The sequence below is a fragment of the Microplitis mediator genome, chromosome 3, assembly GCF_029852145.1.
Source record: "Microplitis mediator isolate UGA2020A chromosome 3, iyMicMedi2.1, whole genome shotgun sequence".
In the NCBI taxonomy this organism is placed as follows: Eukaryota; Metazoa; Arthropoda; class Insecta; order Hymenoptera; family Braconidae; genus Microplitis; species Microplitis mediator.
Genome location: NC_079971.1, coordinates 19,661,225 through 19,684,888, shown reverse-complemented (window position 1 = coordinate 19,684,888; position 23,664 = coordinate 19,661,225). Strand labels below are relative to the sequence as shown.

Below are 23,664 nucleotides of genomic sequence, written 5' to 3'. Positions count from 1 at the left end.
AGAAGCCAGGGGTTTTTAGGTACCATTTGTTATTTAGACTGGTAAACCAAGGCTTGTCACTTGTATAATGACTGAACCTTGTCCCAAGACTGGCAAACGAATGCATGTCACTTGAGTATTGGCTGAACCTTGTCCCAAGACTGGCAAACCAAGGCTTGTCACTTGAGCATTGGCTGAACCTTGTCCCAAGACTGGCAAACCAAGGCTTGTCACTTGAGCATTGGCTGAATCTTGGCCCAAGACTGACAAACCAAGACTCGTCACTTGAACGTTGGTCGGATCTCGGACCAACCTTGGGAGGCCGAGCCTCGGTAGCCCAGTATTGTGCCAAGACTGGCCCCGTTGTCAATATTTTTTTTCCTACAAGGGAACTTTAGAGAGCATGTCCTTTCAACTTTAGGGAGCTAGCAACATTAGGGAGGGCAGCTTTAGAGAGCTTCGACTGTACTCAGATTTAAGAAAAAAATATTAGAAAAAATAATTTTTGCATCTAAATTGTAGTTGTCTAAAGGTAGTAAATAGTACATTGCGTGGCATTGAAGGGATGAAATAAGGCGACTTCAACCGAAGGTGGTTGACTGCCTGAGCAGGTGGTGAAGGCTGTCATCACCCAAAGTCTGAAATCGTGTTTTATCCCGTGCCACGCATTCTGTTATTTATACACGGAGAAAAAAGTATAGTCATAATTACAATACTATAGTAAAATTTACTAACAGATATCAAAAAATTCATTCTGTATTGTAATTATTACTAAACATTTAGTAAAATTTACTAGTTATTAATAATTACATAATAAGATATTAAAAATTACTATGCGTAATGTACTTTTTGCTAAGACGATTATATTTTTTTACTATCTGTATAGTAAATTTTACTATGTATAGATAAAATCAAAAGTTGGTGCGGATAGCATCTACAAATATGTATTACAAGTTTTGAAACTTTTGTTCAAAGGTGACATCAGGCCGTCAGGCATAGGTAAGAACTCGCATGCGGGAGATCAGGGTTCGAATCTCGGTTGAAACAAGTGATTTTTTAAAAAATAAAAATTGACTCTAACACCAATACAGATGGCATAAATATCAATAATAATCAAAATGATAGCAATAACAATAAAAAGTTAAAAGCTAATAAAAATTGAATCTAATTTTTTTCCATTACAATATAGTAAAATTTACTAAACGGGATAGTAAAATTTACTAAATATAACTAAAAATTAATATGCAATATAGAAAATTTTCCATAACCAGTATATGAGAAATTACTAAACGACTTGTAAAATATGCTTATCTGTTTATGAATTTTTCATAAAAATCATAAGCGTTTCAAGATTACTATCCAAATTTAGTAATTATTCTCATATTTTTTAGTAAAATTTACTATATTTTTTCGTAAGGGCGTATAAAAAATTTTGTTTTTGGAAATTGATGTAATTATGTTCTATAAGTATCATAGAGACGAAACAAATTTTTTTTCAAAAACCAAATTTGAACTTGAAATCCATTAAAAATGTCAAATGAAGTTCATTTTTAATTCAATTTTATCTTGAAACTTTGAAAAGAAATAATGACAAGTCAACTTCCATTGCGGATGCCGAATGGCTTTTTTTTAATGTCTTAATATTTGCCGCAATAACTTCAAGGCTAAAGCACTTCTAAAGCTAGATGCGAATGCCAATAACTAAAATCGATTTCTGAGAGGTAATAAGACGACTAGATAGTGACATTCGTTCAAGATTTCATCGAGTTTCACTGTGTAACTACAGTACGAACTTAATCAATTCCAAGTAAAGCAAAATAATTTATCTTGATTTCAATAAACCGAGTTGCAGAAATAACAAGCGATGATTATTGAATAATTAATGAAATAATCATTGATATCAAAAATATTAGTGATTTTCAAAGCTACCTAAATTAATAGCCACCTTCTATGACTTTTTGTTGATATACATTTTTACGAGATCAAATAAAATATTTATGTATTTCATTGTTCTGTCGCATAAAATATTTCATGCAGTTTGGCACTATTGTGAAGTTTAAGTCGCTATAACAGTTAAGATTGTCATGTAGAATGACCTGACTTGAATTCGATGGAATATTCCTCTATAAGAGTCATTACCCTGCAGATTGCCATGGCAACTCATTTTTTGTGGTTAAGAAACTTGAATATTTTTTTTCTTATATGTAATTCGAGTGTTATTAAATTGTAAAATTAATAAGACATAAATATAGTATATTTTTTTTTTGAAAATTTTGCTCTTTCCGAAAGTCAGGTCCAGTGGAATCTCAGTAACTTTAACACTCCCTTACACCGAATCTTTACCATTTCTTACAAAAAGTGGGACAAGTGTCCATCTACTGTCGTGTATTCTGCTACTTTAAGGTTTTCAAGAACTTCAAACTTCTCGTTGCCAAGGCTAGAACATTTCTACTTAACAAATGACTCATGTAACATTTTAAAGAGTTTATAAATGGTTTGGCCTTTCTAATTAATAATATCAAAGAATTTTCCTTGTCTTGCTTATAATTTTGTTTTTGAAGATAATATTGCTCTAAGAGACATGAAAATTCCCAAAAACGCGTATTCACTTGTGTACACAGTAAAATATTGTTTCTGTGTTAAAAACGACCCGTGTTAATTTTTTTGTGTTAATTATTTTGAGTTAAATTAACACATTTCAGTGTGTAACTTGAAAATTTGAATCGACCTACTATTTAACACTTCAAAAATGTCACCTAGTACAAAAATCGGAATCATTAACATTTTTCAAATGTTACTTTAAAATTAACGCAAAATTTATGTTGAAAACTCAATCGATAATCACGGAAGAGTTATCGGAAAAATGAAAGCGAAATCGACAATTTATGAATGTGAGTTTAATTTAAAAACTTTTATTATTAGTATATTAAATTTAACATTCACTAAAAGCTGGAATGTCTATCATACTAATAAAAAAGATTTAGTTGTAATTTCGAATTATTTCATGTAATGGTAAAATTGTTTTTTCGCTGAATAAAAATGTGTTTATGTTTTTTTAAGAGAAATTAATTGATTCACTTTTCACAACTGGAATGAAATAGTGCGTGATTTTTTTTTATACTTGAGTCTAATAAAACTATTGGACATTATTAGAAAATAATTCAATGTTAAGGCCATTCTCAGACAGTGCCTCCACTTTTTTAAAATGTTCAAGGACTTTCAATTGTCATGACCGTATTAAAATTTTGATAATTTATTAAAAAAAAAAGCTGTAAATGAAAAAAAGGCAGCGCAGTTACAATTTCGGTGAGACATAGATTTTAAAAGAAATTATTTACAGTTAATGTCAATTAAGGGTTGAACGAAGTTTGGAAAATAAATTTCAGTAAAATTTTCATGTCAACAGTATAATTTTAAATGTCAAATGTTTTAGGCTAAATCTTATTTACTAAATTTCGTTTTACTTCTGATTGATAACTGTGAGTAATTTTTTAAAAAATCTATATCTCGGGGAAATCGTAACTGCGTTGTCCTTTTTTTCAACTAATACTTAAAATTTTTTTTTAATTAATCGATAAAATTTTAATGGTGTTACAACAGTTCAAGGTCTTTGAATATTTTTAAAGTGAGGTGCGCTGTCTGAGAATGCCCTTAAATAACAACGGTTATTACTTGTAATAACCTCAAAAAAAATATATAAATTATATTTAATGAATATCCACCGTAAAAAAATGAAATGTAAAAGTTAACATTTTTTTTGAGTCGCCAGTGACATTTAAAAAGTCGAATGTACTTCTAGTATTGTCCGGATGTCGTGTTGATATTTTAACTCAAATTTTATGTTAAAATTCAACACAAACATTTTAGTCGATCTTAAGATAAAATTTTTTTCTGTGTATCTGGAAATAATCTCTCAAAAAAATTATCCGATTTTTTTTAAAACTATTGTGTATTTGCTATCGAGTCAATAATTAACTCATTTTTTACTCTCAATAGACAATGAATATTTATTATCTTACAGTTAATTTGTATTGTATTGTTCTGTACAATAATGTTTTTTTTTTTTTTTACCTACAGTTACAATAATTCATAGAAAAATTCGATTTTTCCAACGCTATGTCAACCAATAAAACAGAAACAAGTATAAGTAGGCTAACAAAAAAAAAATGTCAATTGACTAAAGTCCATCAGCTAGTTTCGAAACTTTTTTCTATCTACGCAAACTTATTTGTAGACGGTTGAAATACTTGATGTATAAAGACATTATTGAAAGTATATTTATATAGCTCGAAAACATAATATTTTTTTCTATCGAGTATTTTAGGATAAGGAAAATCAGAATTCTATGAAAAGTCCCACTACTTATTTTCCATTTTTATTGTGATGAAATCATGCATGGAACTAATGATAGCTTTACTAGTAAACCTCTCAACCGTTTCGTGGCTAAATTTTTCGACTTGCGAATTAAGAAAACTTGAAATTACATATTTTTTAGATCACCTTCTTTGAATACATTATGAGAATCATTACTGTAATATATCCTAACGTTTATAACAGTAGTCTGGGAACAATTATTTCCATGATGTAGGATTTTTTTACCATAATGCTGCAGGAACTATTCCGATATATCATATAGGATTAAAACTCATTGAGATAGGAATGGTTACCATAATTTGTATGGGTGCGATTTTTATAATCGCTACTTTAAACAAACCTGTTACAATACAATATGGGACCTATTTCTATAATATATTGTGGCTGTTACCATAAATTTCTTTCCAAGTAGCTCAATATTCAGTAGAATCCTGAAATTCTTATTTAAAACTGCAATCTTTTCGTGTAATAAGATAGTTCAAATAAGCCGATTTCAGACTAATATGAATTAGCAGGTTGAAAATAATCAATTTTTTCTCCGAAATAGAAAACCTTTATTTCCTCCGCCATACAATTTTCCGACTTTTCTTAAGCTTTATTAGAATAGCACTCGCAGGTCGAAAAATGAGATCTGATTTTAGTCTAACTGGACTGCATTTGCACTAAATAGTCTGTATTTGAACTAGTTGACCTGTTTTTGATTTTGATAAAGATCTGTTTCATTTTTTATAAAGCAATGTTTTTATTTTAGTTCATTTTTGAATTACACCCTGAGTCGAAAAGTTTCAGCATTATTTCAGACTAAATAATCTGCTAACCAACAGTGGAAAAAAATACAAAGTGGCTATTGAAAATACACTAAAAAATGAGTCTAGACTCAGACTGAAAGGTCGTCATATTTCACTTTTCAGGACCATCAGGCTGAAATTAAGCTTGAAAATAAAATCAATTAGTCAGGCTTTTCAGTTTGACAAAAGCGTCAAATCAGGCTCTTCGGGTTAAAAATATGCTTAATTGTAGCAGTGTGATCAGCTTCAAATCAGTGCAGAATTAAGGTTGTTCAGGTCGAAATTAGGCTCTATAATGACAGTGTGACAGTTTCAATTCAAGTCTAAATTTTGTTTAATAATAGTTTATTCAGTTCGAAAATAAGCTAGTTTTGAACTGAATAACGGACAGGTTATTCAGCTTGAATTCAGTGTCTTTTCAATTATATAGTAGGCTGTTCAGTTTTAAAACAGCCTGAAAATTTTACGTCAGTTTGAAGCTTAAGTTTATGCAGGTTGAACCCAGCTTTAACTTAATTCCACTAGCAGGCTGATCAGTTTGAAATAATGTCAACTGACAGGCTGAACAGTTTTATTTAAGGCTCAATTAAGCGTAGTCAGTTTCAAGTAAGGTTCAGTTCAGCGCAGTCAGCTTTATTTAAGGTTTAGTTAAGCCTAATCAGTTTGAAATAATGCTGAAACTTTTCGACTCGGAACGTGCGCGGGTAAATAAATAAACAGAGAGACAATTTTTTCTATCTCTTTCTGTCTACAGTAAACGACGATCACTCCCTGATTTGTGTATAATTCCTGTAGCAAATTACCTTTCAGCACAGTAAAATCATGCTGAAAAGTGAAACAGCTTTTCGGTATCATTCTATAGTTTTGTCGAGTTATCGAGAGAAAGACCTATTTTACTCGCGTCACACGACGCTCGAATATTGAACTTTAAATGCAGGAGTTTTAATAAGTCTGTTTTTAATCAAAAAGCAATTAAAAAAAGACTAAATATAATACGAAACCAAGTCTGATATTGGCCTGGATAGGGAATAGTACACTGTTCGAAGTATTTATTTGAGCCAAATAAGATTTATTAATAGTTAATAAATGATTTGTTAAATGAGACTTATTTGAGCCATATAAGCCATTTCTTAATAGTTAATAAATGGGTTATTTGAATAGAAAGAAATGACACATGAAGTTAAGGTTATAATCTTGAATGGAATGAGTGTGATTGTTAGTAAAAATTTATTATAATATTTCATTTTTTTTATATCTTTTGTATAATAATTTTTATCTTCAATTAACATTAATTGTGTGTATTATTTTCTTTAAAAATATAAAATTAAACAGTCCTATAAATTATTTGTCATAACCTTACTTAATTAACTTCATGTGTCATTTCTTTCTATTCAAATAAGCCATTTATTAACTATTAAGAAATGGCTTATTTGGCTCAAATAATTCTCATTTAATAAATCATTTATTAACTATTAATAAATATTTATTTGGCTCAAATAAATACTTCTAACAGTGTACGGACACAAACCGATTAAATTCCCACATAAAATAAAGACGATTAAAAAACCTAAATTACATAAAAAATATTTCAATTCATCATTTATTTTGAAACAGATCTGATTTTTCGACGCGGCTTGTTTATTGTAAATCTTACATAGGAAGTAAAATTTTCACTATAATCGCAATACAGTTTCCTGACTATTGCGATACTCATTAACTATTTAAAGGTTAGTTAGGTTAGAAATAAACGGTATAGCGATGACAGCAATCTTACAGCAAGCGGTGATAAATGGATCGCTATTATAGCAATACGGGTTGCTACTATAGCTTTATAAAATCGTTCTTTCAACTAGACTTGCTTGGCGATACGATAGATAGCATTAATAACAACAACTTTCTTCCCGTGTATAATAACCATATGTCAAGTTGATAGTTGAATTTGTAAAAGTGCTATTGCTCTTAATATGTATCGTTTTAAATGGCTCCAGATATTTTAACTTCAATTGAGTTTTAATGCAGGTAATTATAAAAAATATAGTGCGTAGCACAGGATTCATCACGATTTTAGACTGCGTGATGTCAGCCATCGCATTTGTTTCAGACAGTCATTCTCTTGTCGCACAAGACACTATTAATTGTTTCACGAAAAATTATTTAAAATCTAATTAAAAAGTTTACTAAGGAAGCAATCGATACATCACGAAAGTGAGAATGACAAATACTAAAATATTGGAGTGTTCTGAGATATTGTAGTATTGAAGGTCATTTTTCTAAATACTGTCATTTTGTAAGTGAACCAATTTTACTACTTGTCGCAGTAATAAAGAAGAGTCATTAATATTGAGAGCTCATCAATTTTAATTATACAAATTTCAAGTTTCTACCCACGATTTTCATTGCAGTAAGAAATAGCTAAATCAGTTAATTTATTTAAAAAATATTATGACAAAATTTTGTTGACATGTCAATGCATCAAAGCTGCAAATTTTAATGTCTGCTTTGCCAATCGAATCAAGCCAATTTCAAACCAATGCGATTAAGCGGCAGAAACTGATCAGTTTTATTCCTGGGGAAGAAATTCATCAATTTCTGTTGGCTGAATTAGTTTCTGACTTGACTTCATCTCTGAATCCTACACGCAAAAAAAAATAGGCGCTGCAACAGGATTTTTCCTGTGGAATAAATAGGATAAGGAACAAGTTTCATGTACTAATTTTTTTGTCCGTAGAAAGAAATTTCCAAATTTGAAAAAAAATTCTAAGTTTGGAAAAAATAAAAATTTGTTTTCAAAGTTGATTTTTTTTCAAATTTTGAAATTTCTTTCTACGGACAAAAAAATTAGTACATGAAACTTGTTCCTTATCCTATTTATTCCACAGGAAAAATCCTGTTGCTGCAACAGGATTTTGTCCTATTGCTCCCACAGGATTTTTCCTGTTGCTGTAACAGGATTTTATCCTGTTGCTCCCACAGGACTGCATCCTGTTGGAGCACCTATTTTTTTTCCGTGTATTTGTTTATTTATCTTATCGTAAATTTATAAATATTTCCCGAGTCGACTGGTGTCGAACACTATTTAGTCATGGGTGGCACATTACCTTGTACTAAACACTAACCACTGCTATATCATATAGTCAGTCTTATGCAGAACATTACGCATTCCTGTGCGCACATGAATTAGTATCCTCTGCACCCGACTGATTTCAGTGCTGGCATTCTTGTGTTACGCCAGACTGAGTGCAGTTCTTAACATGGACTGACTAAGCATAAGCACCCCATAAATATGTAGCATGAGTGTGACTTTTTACATTGCTTCCTATTAGATATATATAGGCCTATAGCTTGCTTTAAGACTTTGGATTTTATAAAGAGCACTGTAAAAAGTCATATTGTGGCTAATTGGTTTCAGTTTCCATACAAAAAAAATATATACCCGGATATATCTAGGCCAAACTGCATATATGAGACATACATTTATATATATCGCATATATGCCGTTTGGCCTGGATATATATTTTTTCGGATGGGCTTATTAAACAAGTACTGTTAATTATAATGCAAAAAAAATATAATGATAACGATATTGATTACAGTAATAATAAAAATAATAATTTTATTGATAAACATGGATAGCAAATTTCGATCATTAATTTGTCTTTTTTTCCTAATGTTAGTTTATAATTTTGAAAATTTTAACGGAGGCTGATGACGTGTTTTCTGATAGGAAACTCCTTAGAGTAATTAAGTGGGGGAAGCTGTTTGGACTCAGTAAATCTCGATTAAGGGAAAAAGGCTTGTGAAGGGCAGGTTTATGACGGGTAGTCGACTGTATTTTTGCAAAAAATATTGTGAAATTAATATCCATACAGATATAAACCGAGGGTTTATAAAAATAAAAAAAAGAATTATAAAATGAACGTAAAATCCGTACGACTTTGTCTCTACCTTTCTCCTTTTTAGTGTTGCAATCTAATAGTTTTTATCGTGGCCACCAGTGAGAGTGCCAAGAAAAATCTTACGTGTCTGACATATCAGCTAAGTAGGTCAAATTTCCTGACGCCTGAGGATTACTTGACATATTATAGAAGGGAGAAAAAAAATACATGCTGGCAACAAATTGAAATTTTTATTTTATTTTTTTTTTTTCGGTTTTATACTAATAGCATTTAGTCATTAAAATGAAATACTTTTCATTTCAATTTCAGACTATGGACTATCTTTGAACAAAAAATTTTTTTTAGTTATCTAAAACATTTTATTGCAAAGAATAAAATATACAATGTACTTTTTTAAATTCCCATAGATAAAAGTGGTCATCAACCCTTGACAGTACACCCTTGAAGAAAAATGATAAAAAAACTTAAAAAAAAAAAAAACTATATTGAATCGATACTTTGTAACTTTATGCTTTACGTGCGATAAATCTATTGAACCGGAGGTGATGACTACCGTAATTTCGTGCTCGTGCACCCAACCCTCGTGAACGCATCGTGGTGGAACGAGGATGTAAAGGATAGGAAAAAGTGAGAAGCCCTTAAGGAATGCGCGTACGAGAGTAAAAGAGAAAAAAGAGAGAATGAGATAGACAGAAATAAATAAAAAAAAAAAAACGAGAAATGTGGAAGGGTGAAAGGCGGAAGGCAGACAGGCGGCAGACGTCTCATGCTCATCCATCCCCTCTTTTTATCTTTTCAATCCCCACCTTCGTCCCTTTTCACAACTTCCTATTCTTTATTGCACTTGTGATTCACTAAACCGTTACATAGAATATCACCTTTTTGACTTTATACAAATGAAATATCATTGATTTAACAAAAAAAAGAATTTTATATAAATACTCATATTTATTTAATTATAAATAATATAATTTTTAGGAGTGTCAAAATAATTCGGACTAATAAATTTTTCGTATCGAATCAAAATTTTTGAATGATTTGTAAATTTTCGAATACTTTGAAAATTTTATTTTGAATGACCTAAGATTGTAATATTTTTCCAATAACTCCAATTTTTATCAGAAGTACATAAAACTTAGACATGAATCTACCAGATGATTACTTTTGGTTATTTTAAGAAATTTAAGCTCACTGTTAAATGAAAATAGAATATTGGAAGCTAATCGGAATTTTCGGATTCGAGTCGAATAATTCAAAAATTTACCAGATAATACCAGCATCGAAATTTAAAGTTTTAGTTTCTCTACAGCCAGTCGAAAAAAGCTAATTTAAGTTCAATGCCGCGAACAAATATTAGCAAACGCGGAAATCGCGAATGCCTAGTAAGCAGGTAGAAATACCTGCTTTAAATTAAAAAAATAGTGTCAGTGTTGCTCAATATTTTCACGTTCCAGCTTAATTTTTTTTAAAATCACTGACCGGAAGGGATTGAATTCACGTCTTTTCAGTTAATTTCAAGATATGGGCATATTAAATTTTTGCTATAAATATTATAAAAACGGTAGAGAGATCGCTCTCAATTATAATTATTCTTATGGAAAAAAACTAATCAACACTAATGAGAAATACTAATGCATTAATTTTTTCGCGGATTAATGGTTTAGTGCCATTAGTGCGTTTAGTGTAATTAATTTGAATTTCACAGTAGAGTAGTACCGACTATTTAGATTATTAATGAATATTATTGAAATCTGGTCAGCACTTATCACTTTCAGTGATATTGTAAAATTCTCTAATTAAGCTAGTAATGATTTCTAATACAACGCTATTCAACACAAATCACTTCTAATAGTGCTGCAAGATTCATTAGCCAGAGTACTAATGAACACTAATAGAACATTGTTCAAAACTAACCACTTCCAATATAGTGTTCATAAGTATTCATTAGTTTTTGTCCGCAAGGCCTGTATATTAAATTCTTACTATAAGTATTATGACAACGGTAGAGAGATCGCCCTTATCTTCATGGCTTGAACAATGATCAAGTTCTTACCACCTTTGCTTTAAGTCAATAATACAGTTAGAACAAAAATTTAAATTTATAAATCGAAGAAATTTCTTCTTGAATAATAAATATCAATTATAAGGAAAAAAAAAGTATTGAATCAAAAAAAAAATTTTCGTCATAATGATATTCTTGGCTCAAGTAAATTCTTCTCGATGATTCCAATTATAATGTCTAGACCAAAATAATGAAATTATGCATAAAGGCCTACTTTATATGTATGACAAATATTTAAAAAATACGTCGACGTGTTTTTACGATAAATCTATTACGCCCATATTTATATATAAAAGTAAAAATTATAATTTTTTTTTCTATTTACTTCTTGATATAAAATGTAAAGAAAAAAAATTTTAAGATTTATGTTCTGTCAGTTACTTAAAGTTTTAGACTATCACGGATTAAAATATGATAATATAGAAGTATTTGTATAAGTTAAACTTGAGACAGAATAGGATGAATTTTTTGTCAATGGATTAAGAAAATAAAGATTGTAAATTTTATCAAAGATATAAATTTTGTTTCTTCTAGTTCATCCATAGACTCGGTAGTAGTTTGTTTGCGTGATGAAAACGTTGAAGAAAAAAAAGGATGGGGAGCTTAGATTTGATACTTGACGAAAGTTTAAAATAGATAAAACAAATTGAATTAAGTTTTTATAGACTTAAAAAAAATTCTTAGGTGTGTTAATCAATTTTTATTTACAGGGGAGACCGGGGTATGACGGCCCACCTAAGCAAGTAATTATTATTGTGGCTGTCGACTGTCAAATGAAAATCGTTTTGATCTATTTTGAACAAATTAAACATTATCTTACAATAGTTTTTATTGAAAATAAATTTCTTTTCGGGGTACGATAGCCTTCTTAGTTATCTTTAGTGATGCGAAATTACATTTCTATGTTCAGTCAAATCACGAGAAATTGACTGACAATTGATCGTCAATTTAAGTTAAAAATAATTAGGTCACTTTTTATAAAATAATATCCTAGAGAATATTAAATGTCTAAGCTCTTGTAATTGTAAGTAAACTGCAATTCGTTTTTATTCTAAAAAAACTCCCGTATAAATCTGTATTGTCCATAAGACCCCGTATTAAGATATCGAAACTTTGACATCGTTTCTCTAATAACTGAGGTGGTCAATTTTAATGGAAATAAGCTCATCTTCTTTGTCATTAATTAAATAACAATTAATGTAATTTTGAATTTTTAATCATTCGTTTTCTTTATACAGTTTCTGTTTTAATGGATGATTTAGTAAATCATCTTAAATGAAAACTCATTTTAAACAAAAATCATCATAACCTAATGAAACGACCATACAGAACTTTTTAATTTCTTTTCCTTATCGTAAAAAGTTTTATACTAAGAATTAATTAGATTGTGAGATCAAATGGTTGATTGGTTGTCGACTGATTTGAGAAATAAAATTTAACGACCTAATTTTAATTTTCATCAGATCCTATATTGAACCCTAAAGTGCTGAAAACGGAAATTTGTAGCACTTCAGGGACCAAAATCGGACCTAATTTAACATGAAAACAGACTCTTTTTTGAGCCTCCAAGTCTGAAATAGATCCGACTTTAGAAGGTTCAAAATGGGCTCTAAATTTCGACTCGGGGGGGGGGGGTATTTGGGGGTATAACCCCAAAATTTATTAAAATTTTTTTTTTCGCTTTTTGGGAGGTACTCCTTTTGCCCGCAAAAAATGAATTTTTTTTTTTTTAATGGCAGATAAAAATTTTTTCTATTTACTTTGAATATCATTAGAAAGAAAAGACAACATTTTTTGAAAAAAACATTTCCTTATATTTTTTGAAAAATTGAAATTGAAAGTTTATCAGGTCAACTTGTTTCTTAATTATTTAGCTTTTGTTTTAAAATCCATGATAACTTTTTAAAATTTAATATCAATGACAGTTTTTTTCTGTAAAAAAATAAAATTTAACGAACTAAAGAAATTCACATTAAGGTCAATATTTTTAGAGATGGAATGTATTTAATTCAAAAATTAATGATTTCATAATGACTTTATATGGAAGCTTGACGCTACAATTCTTCAATAATATAATTGTACGGGCAACGGGTATTAACATTACAGTCATTAATTCATACAAATTTAAAATTGACATGTAGAAATTATAATAGAATATCATTGTGAAACGGTGATCAATAAGCACTAATGCTTTTTATTTAATAACTGATTACTATAATTAGTGTCAAGTTATTATTATAATGACCACGGTTATTTCTATCATGCATGATAGAAAAACGATGTTATTAATCATCAGTGAAAACAATATGTTCTGTTGATATAATGATTAATATTAATCACACAGTAAAAAAGGATTCGTCAATGTCTAAAAAAAGCGAGTGTTAAAAATTAGAGTATTAAATTTTTGACACTTCTGAGTGTTAATTCAACACACTGTTATTATCTTGCTTGACCAGCTTTAAGTGTCTATACGGAAAAAGTATATGTCCGTATATATTCGGGCAAATCTGAATATATGCTGCATATATGAGACATATATTCAATCTTGCCCGTATATATCCTGAATATATATTTTTTTTGTACGGGATGTTAAAAAAACTCTTGACCATCACAAAATAATTCTTGGAAAATTTTTACTTTTGACATATACATGTGTAACTTTTTCTACACTCACGACGTATGTTAAAATGACATATAAATAAGTATAAGCCGTTCGTTTTACACACAATATATGTAGATTTCGACGAATCCTTTTTTACTGTGCAGTCTTAATGAATGTCGCTCACTTGCATTTTTCTGTAAAGAAGCTCCCGATAAAATTTTTTTTCTATTTTATTAGTAGTTATATAACTTATAAGTTCCAAAAATGATAACTTTGGGAAAATCGGCAGTAAATGTGTAATAAAAACTAAATATTTCCTTGTATAAAATAAGGAAATATTCATAGAGTTTTTGTTTTATCGTAATACTTTGATGAGAATAGTCATAAACAACTTTTTTTATAAAAAAAACTTAAATATTTCTTTTATTTGTTTAAATTGTTCTATTCTGCTTCTCTCTGATTCGACCAGAGAAAATTTAAAATTTTTATTTAGTTATTGTTTGTTCTGACCGGAACAAAGTAACCGTCGTCATCTTTTACTTCGATGGACGTAAATAAAACAGAGTATCGTTTTTTAAGGTTCGATATTTTTATTTTTAGCGGTTCGATTTAGAAACTTTTGATTTTCGTGCCCTTCAATAATTTATTGTTATCAATTTAAAAAACATAAATTTGTTATTCGAATGCTCGATGCTCACATTTTAAGGTCAAGGAAACCATTCATATTCAGTCTGATTGATGTATATATTCATGGAATACGTACGTTCTCATAAAATCGTATAAATTATCAAGCCAATCGTCCGAGTTATCTTTTTATTTATCTTAAATATGGTTGATATCAAATTATTTTCGATCGTTTTCTATCAATATATGATTCAATACAGTTTACACAAAAAAGAGTAATTTTATGTACTTTAAATTATTTGTGTTTTATTGGATTTAAAATTTTTTCATTGCATTATAAAATACAACGATTTTACAAAGCTTTCAATCGACTAGTAAACTTATTCTACGTTATAAGTTTATAGCGCCTAAAAAGAGAACTACTGTAGGAAAAGATATAAAAAAGAGATAGGACTTGCAGTTTTGTGCACGAGTCAATAAGTAATATCTTGTGTCGAAAACATCACCATGTAATCCTATTCTTCGCAGCTCATAACTCTAATGATTTTTTAAATTTTAAACTTATTATTATTTTTGTTTTTATTATTTCTACTTCGTATTACTTCTGCGCATTCGTTATAATTTTATTTCTATATATTTATTATTATTATTATTGTTATTTTTTATTTTTTTTCATTTTAAAAATGTACACATCTGACTTTTTATTTATGTTTTTACTACAGAAAAAAAAAAAAATACTTTATATAGTGGGGCAAAATTATACTACTTTTTAACCAAAAGAAATTTTTTTTTTTCTGTAAATATTTATCTACAGTCTCCAAAAAAGTGGTGGGTTAGTCAACTCAAATTGTTCGACCATTTCGAAAATTTGCCAACAAATACAATTCTTTCGTGTTTATTATCTAGTTATTTTATTACGATCCTGTACATTACACTGTAAAAAATTCGCGGAGTGAATGCAGATTAAATCCGCAGTGAATGCGGAGTGAATGAATTTTTAATTATTCACTCCCCTCGAAGTGAAATTCACTAATATTTAATAATAAATATTTAATAATATTTCTGTGTATTGTAGAAGTGATTACCACACTTTTCTTTGAATTAATTTTTTCATGATAGTATGGGAACTATTCCCATAATATTATAGGAATGGTTCCTATAATAGTATGGGAGCTATTCCCATAATATTATGGGAATGATTCCTATAATATATATGGTTCATTCCTATATATTATGAGAATGATTCCCATAATATTATAGGAACAGTTCCTATAATTATGGGACACATTCCTATAATTATAGGAACTGCTCCCATAATTTATGGTCATAATTCCTATGTTGGTAAAGGAAAAAAATTTTATAGCATTATGGGAATCGTTTCCACAATTTTCTTGCCGTGTATTATACTATTTTATAGTAAACTCGAAAAACTTTTTTTAGTCAAACTTCTAAAATGACCACAATACTTGAGATGATCAACTTACCCCATCTTTTCTTAGAGACTATTTAAAAACATTTACAAAAAGTATTTGTTTCTTTTGTTAAGAAATGCTTTTTCATTTTGCCTCCTCCCCGAATATTATTTGTTTCTATCCAAGGATTTACCAAACGTTAAAGCGTTAACTGTATATGTATATATATGTATATTAGGGTGATCCAAAAAATAACAAACTTTTTTTTTTCTTCCAAACAGGTTCAAAAGTTTCATTTAGATAAAAAAAGACGCCTGTGAAAATTAGAGCTCTTAATATTAACATTAAGAGGTTCCTCATCGCACTTTTCTATTTCCCATGAGAATAACATGGGAAAAATTTTTTTTACGTCTTCTGATTTTTATAAGTAGCTAACGATGCGTCATAGGAATAAATGGCAGGCATATTTTTGTAGGGAATTGAATGCTCTACAAAAAAAGATTCCTATCATTTTTTGAGGAATCTATTTGTTCAAAAGTTATTTGAGGTTGAAGTCGAATTCATATTAAATTTTGAGATTTTCTACTTTTCCGGTGAAACTATCAGACTTATTACAAAATATCATCAGACCTTTTTTGTAGACAATTTTATTCCCTAAAAGTTATTTCTAATAAAGTTTTTTCGAATTTCGCATTGCTTTCTAGTTATTTTTATTTTAATGTCAAGCTCTTAAAATCGATCAGAAGACTATTTTTTTATGAGCATCACATTAAAATAAAAATAACTAGAAAACAATGCGGATTTCGAAAAAACTTTATTCAAAATAACTTTTAGGGAATAAAATTGTCTACAAAAAAGGTCCAATGGTATTTTGTAATAAGTCTGATAGTTTCGCCGGAAAAGTAGAAAATCTCAAAATTTAATATGAATTCGTCTTCAACCTCAAATAACTTTTAAACAAATAGATTCCTCAAAAAATGATAGGAATCTTTTTTTGTAGAGCATTCAATTCCCTACAAAAATATGCCTACCAATTATTCCTATGACGCATCGTTAGCTACTTATAAAAATCAGAAGACGTAAAAAAAATTTTTCCCATGTTATTCTTATGGAAAATAGAAAAGTGCGATGAGGAACCTCTTAATGTTAATATTAAGAGCTCTAATTTTCACAGGCGTCTTTTTTTATCTAAATGAAACTTTTGAACCTGTTTGGAAGAAAAAAAAAAAATTTGTTATTTTTTGGATCACCCTAATGTATATGTATATATATAAATTAATAATTCGTATTGGTGATGATATGAGGAGTTTATTTCAAGAAATGAATTTTAAAAATCCCATTTGATTCGATTTTTACAAGAAACCGATGTAATGTTAAATACATTCTTCACTGCATCAGCTTTTTTTTGTACATTATATATAAATTAGGATGTGCCAAAAAAAATAGAGCACTTTTTTCCACTCCGTTAAAAGCTCAAAGTGCATTGAAACAAAAAAATTTCTTAAAAATTAAGCACTTAACATTGATTTTTTTACAGTACTCATCACAATTTTTAATTATCTATCTCGCTAACATGAGGGGAAAATTCTTTTTTGATTTTTTTATGAATGTAACTATTGTATAATCAATAGCAGTCACTTTAATTTATTTTACGATTAATGAATAACTTTTGTTGTAGAAATTTTTTTTTTTTTTAAAGAATAGTATGTTGCTTGTCTCTGAATAAGTAAAAAATGATCAATAAATAATATACTTTCTTACAAGTGATTAAATAATCTCAAATTTTTCATTTTCTCGCTACGACAAACTTTGAAATGAAAAATTTTACTTAAATTAGTTTGAAGGTCTATAATTTCGAAATTATTAAAAACAGTGTTCGAAAATTCAGGATCGATCCTTGTAGAATATTAATTCTCTATATAAATATGTTATATGCCATTTCGTAAAATATTATTTTGACATGCTCATATATAGAAATGCAGCAGGAAATTTTTTTTTCAATTTTTTCGGCACACCCTAATAGATTTAAAAATGCATAATGGGAGAGAGCGGCCTCCCCCCCTAAATATTAAAAAAATACAAACAATTTTTGTGTTATTTCTATATATAGTAGAAGTTAAATAATTCACTAGTGCAAATTCACAGACCGGGACAAGTTGGACTCATGACAAAAATTAAAACAAAATTTTTAAATTTAATTTCTGCGTATTTTTCTGTTTGTCAGTTGGTAAATAATTATTTTGTGCCTCATAAATAACCGAGGTTAATAAAATAAAAAACCACCCCGATAAAGTACAAAAATTGAACAAAAAAATTTTTCGCGGGACTATATGCCCACCCCTTTTTTTTTTAAACTTCCGAGGCCTTTTAAATAAATGCGGGAAATCGTATTTCTAGACAATCGCGATGAAATTTGCCGATTAGTTTAATTTTAAGTTAATAAAATTCTTAAGTAGGCAGTTTTACCCCCCCCCCCCCCGCCCCCCTTCCCAACCCTATTTAAGAAAAATAAATAAGTATTAGCTAATTATTTAAAAATCAATTTCAGGACGGACGTTGAATGGCCAACCACTTTTGGAATTCCCAATGTCAAGTGGTGAACCAGCTTTAGAACCTTTAAAAATAAAACGCGCAATATTATGGGCGAGGGTAGAGTTAAAACACGTTCATCATTACCAACATCACCGACGGCAGATCAATCAAAGAAACATTACCTTGTGGGTGTTTAAGGTTCGCTGTGGTAATACGACTCATTTACGCGGCAAGGTAAGATTTTTTTTTATATTTTGAAATATAAATGGAATAATACCCGGGTCAAAAAAAGAACTTGGTTTGCCAAGTCAAAATTTAGAGCCGTTTTTCACAAGACAAACTTGACTTTTTTTTACAGAGATATGAAATACACTGAATTTTCGTCTTAGTTTTAACTTAACTAGCTTAGTTACGATTTATGACGAAAAAGTCTATATCAAGTTATAATTGACTTGGTTTAGATTTATTTGAATGAAATTATAAGGCGAAAAAGTCAAAACTAAGGTGAAACGCAAAAAAGAACATTTTACACTACCCTGATAGCCACCTTAACCGTAAGTTAACTTCAAGCTACTGCCGTATTCTGAAGGCAACTTAAAGAAAAGTGTTGGAGAGCAAGCAGTTACCTTTAACCCGGGAAAAAAAATTCATATCTGGCCATATATAATTAGATATGACCATATAAGATCATATATGAATCATATATGATCATATATGATTCATGTATGTTTATATATGAGTCATACATGTTCATATAAGATCATATATGGTCATGTATGATCATATATGAACGAGCATAAAAAAATTTTACATGATGTTCAACTCGTGTAAGATCAGATATGGTCAGAAATAAACATATATAAGAATACATAAAATTTCTTACAAGTTGTTTAATTTTTATAAAATCAGATAGAGTCAGGTATGAAGAGACATGGAAATTTTTTACACGATGTTCAACTCATGTAAGATCAGATATGGTCAGATAGGAACATATCTAATCATATATGATCATATCTAATCATATATGATCAGACATGGTCAATGTTCATATATGATCATATATGAATGCTCATATATGATCATATATGGTCAGACATGAATTTTTTTTCCCAGGAAGTTGACAGTAAATTGTCTGTAACTTGAATTCAATTTGACTACAAGTGTTATTGTCAGACAATGACGATAATAAAAAGTTTCACTTTTAATTGACGGCAAGTTCTTCTGTTAAATTACATTCAGATGATGACGGCAGTAGATTTGTATCAACTTGCATGCAAGTATTATCCAGCCAAGGCTGGCCAGAAACTTGTCGTTAAGTTAGCCGTAAGTGTTTCACTGCAGAACTTGCTAAGCAATTGTATTCAGAGTGTGGCTATCAGGGTATAAAGTACTGCTTGCTTTTGACTTGGCTGAAAAAGTCTAAAGTAAGGCGATCAAAAAATTTTTTTTCGACTCGGTTCAGCAAATCAAAAGTAAGGTAAATGACTGTCGTGCTTGAAGTGAAGACGAATAAGTTCAAACTAAGATAAAAAAATATGAATAAGTTAAAACTACACGGAAAAAAAGTCGCTGCAACAGGATTTTCATGTTACAGCAACAGGACACATCCTGCAGGAGAGTTTTTTCAAAATTTGAATTTTTTTCCAAACTTAGAATTTTTTTCAAATTTTCAAATTGTATTATACTGACAAAGAATTGGTATACAAAACTTGTCCCTTATCCTATTGATTCTACAGAAAAAATCCTGATGCTGCAACAGAATTTCGTCCTGTTACTTTCACAGGACTGCGCCGTGTTGCAGCGCCTATTTTTTTTCCGTGTAAGATGAAAAAAACTTTGAAAGCGGACAAAAATTTAATTTAAGTCAAAAAAATCGAGATCTCATACGAAAATCATCGGCAAATCCATAACTTTAAAAGAAAATAAAGTGAAGCGTTTCTGAATCAAGTTTTATTTTTGTCCCGGATAATTATTCAAAATTATCATTTTTCATAATTACAAAATGTGTTTTTTTTTTTTTTCATAGGAGTTGAGCGAACATTTAGAAATGGTGACATCATTAACTGTAAATGTAGGCCAATTGGGTTGGCAAAAATTTGACGTTACTAAAATAGTAAGTAATTGGTATACGTCACATAGACACGTAAAAGAAAGGCTGACACTTCTTGTGGATTGTACGGGTTGTGGTACTCACGTACATATTTCCACTTTCAACGTTCAAGCATCACGCGTTGTTGATTCGTCCATCGACTCAAAAAGTTAGTATCCATTTATCATTTTTTTTGTTAATTTATGACTTATGAATAGAAAATTCATGTAAATTGAATGTATAAAGTGGCACCATAATTATTTAAATTTATTTTAGATGCTCAAGATCCAGACCGTCCATTTTTAGTTGTACGAACCGATCCAGCTGCAGTAAAGCGGGTGAGAAGACGCGCAATTGAATGCAGTGGCGCATTAAAAGGACAATGTTGTAAACAAAGGTTTTACGTCAGTTTTTCGCAACTTGGGTGGGATGATTGGATAATAGCACCCCAAGGGTATATAAATTTAATGTTACATATATTTGTAAATCTCAGATTTATTTTATCTGATATCAACAACAACATCGCGCTGCAAGTGCCATAAGGGCGTATGAAAATTTTCTAGGTGTGTAAATCGTTATCGAATCGAATAATTCGATAAAATCGAATTATTCTTAATTTTTCCAATGATTCGAAGGCTTCAGAACTATTTGAAACTTTTCAAATTATTCGTCAATTTTCGAATTGTTTGCAACTTTCCAAATTTCTCGATTAGAATCGAAAAAATTTTTATTAGCTTTAAATATTAAATTTTTATTTAATGGAGAGCTTACACGGAGAGAAATTTATGGTAACAATTAAAACATATTATGAGAATGGTTCCCATAATGCATAGTAACCGGTTTTTTTGAAATGTTGATTATAGGAACGGCACCCTTATATATTATAGTTATCATTAATATAACGTTATAGTAATTGTTACCATGTAATATGGTAACCAGTACGATAATATAATAGTAATCGTTACCATAATATTATGGTAACCACTATCATAATATTATAGTAACCATTACTATAACATTATCATAACCATTACCATATATATGGTAAGCATTACCATACATATGCTAAGCATTAACATATATATGGTAACCATTACCACAATATATGGTACCCATTACCATGATACATGGTAACCATTACCATAATATTATAGGAACCATTATTATAACATTATGGGAACCATTACCATAAGTCTTTCACATTCGATATGGGAACTGTTACCATAATGATGGGAATTTTTCGCATACTTATGGGAACTTTTCCCAGAAAGTATGGGCCTATACCCCGTATTTCCAAGTAATCATTACTATAACGGTATGGGGTGATATTTCATAAACGTATTTGGAACGGTTACTATAAATTTCTCTCTGTGTAGTTTTGTAAGTAACCAAAAATAACTTTTTCGTTAATTCGTGTCTAGGTTCTATTTGTCTTGAGGAAATTCAAATTATTGGAAAAAATATTACAATTTTAAATCGTTCAAAAGAAAATTTCGGAATTATTCGTAAACTAATAAATAATTTGAAAAATGCGAATTATTCGATTCGAAGTTCGATTCAAATAGTTCGATTCGATTCGATACAAATAATTCGTAAGTTCAAACTATTCGCACATTCCGAAAATTTTCTTTCTGCAAATGATGTATTTTTTAAATGAAAGTATTAGAGTACAAATTTTACTCCACCTTAATTTTTTTGTACGCCCTTATGGTTCCCGGGGTTGGTACCGCACAGAAAAAAAATTTTTCTCGACGCAAGCAATATTTAGCATTGTGAATTGTAGAAAAAAATTTTTTGAGGACTAGAAAAAATTTCTTGAGGTCAGAATTTTTTTCTCGCCTCAAATAAATTCTTGATTTCAATTTATCATGCAAAAAATTTCTTGGGGCGAGTAAAAATTTTTTGCGCCAAAAAATTCTTTTTTTTTCTGTGTAGGAATCATAAGGACGTATAAAAAAAATTCAAAACGGAAAAAAGTTTGTGTTTATTCACTTTTAAATGATACTTAATTTAGCCGACGTCTAATAATTTTTGGTTTTTGTTTCTAAATGATAAATTGCAGAAAAATAATATTCACAAAAATTACACCTAAAGATTTTTTTATTTTCTACATGTGAATATTTTTAATTTTTTTCTTTTTGTAATCGAGTTGTTGAAATAAAAATCCAAAAACTGTTAATTGTCTACAAATTTTAGGGTTGTCTTTTAAAACGACTAAGCAGAAATCCATTGATAAAAAAAAAATTTTTTTTTAATTTAAAAAAAATTCATAATTGATAATTTTTTTTTTATGCTCTGATGCCATTACTGCGGCATTTTCTGCTATAATACGCCCTTATGTTATCTGTAACGCGACATAATTAAATCATTATTATTATTATTATAATAATTTTTAATTCATAATAAAAAAATTTAGATACTACGCAAACTACTGCAGAGGTGATTGTGCAGCCGGACACCGCACGCCCGATACATTTCTCAATTATTACACACACGTAATTGAGGAGTATAGGAAAATGGATAGACTGGCAGGAATGCAACCATGCTGCGCTCCTCTTAAATTTTCACCCATGTCATTGATATACTACGGTCCAGATTCAAACATTATCAAACGGGATTTACCAAAAATGGTAGTGGACGAATGTGGTTGTCCTTAATAAATTCACAACCAAAAACAAAACGAAAAATTAATTTATATAAATAAATATAAAAAGATAAAACGAAAGCATCAAAAAATGAAACGCTTGGTAAGCTAATTTATTAAATAAATTAAGACGAGTATCAAGCAATATTTTTTAGAAAACTCATTTTTTTTTTATTGATTTTTAAAAAATGTTCTTTTCTTTCAATAATTTTGAGTATCGAAAAAAAAATGTGCATAAACAGAATAATTATTATTCATTGCGTCATGAACTTTAAAATGTTAAATAAATTTAATAATAAAAAAAAAACTAGTTAGGATAATAAAATCGAGTGAGCTAAATTTTTACTTGGCCATCGTTTATATACAACGGATATAAAAGACAAAAAAAAGTATTAATAATAATTTCAAATACAAGAAATTTAAAAAAAATGAATTAACAAAGACAATTAATTTAACAATAATAATATTTATATTAATAACATTAATATTTAATAATAACGTTATTAATAATATAATTCTTACTGAAAGCTTAGTCCTTTTTTATTAGTTGCGAATATATAGTTTATACATATTAGACTGGGCCAAAAAAATCGACTATATTTTTTTTTATTCGATACTGTGAAAATATTATTCCTGATGACCAAAAAAAATTATTGTGCAAG

At 29.2% G+C, this 23,664-nt stretch overlaps 1 protein-coding gene across 1 annotated transcript in view; it reads left to right on the top strand.

Moving 5' to 3' along the window:
- Positions 1-23,434, top strand: part of LOC130665057 (inhibin beta chain) — a 78,649-nt gene extending 55,215 nt beyond the window's left edge. Inside the window, exons 2-5 of the mRNA XM_057465310.1 lie at positions 18,286-18,503; positions 20,296-20,527; positions 20,635-20,812; positions 22,775-23,434. Coding sequence (XP_057321293.1) covers positions 18,286-18,503; positions 20,296-20,527; positions 20,635-20,812; positions 22,775-23,015 — 869 coding nt within the window. The 3' untranslated portion in view covers positions 23,016-23,434. The remainder of the gene's footprint in view (positions 1-18,285; positions 18,504-20,295; positions 20,528-20,634; positions 20,813-22,774) is intronic.
- The last annotated feature ends 230 nt before the right edge of the window (positions 23,435-23,664 follow it).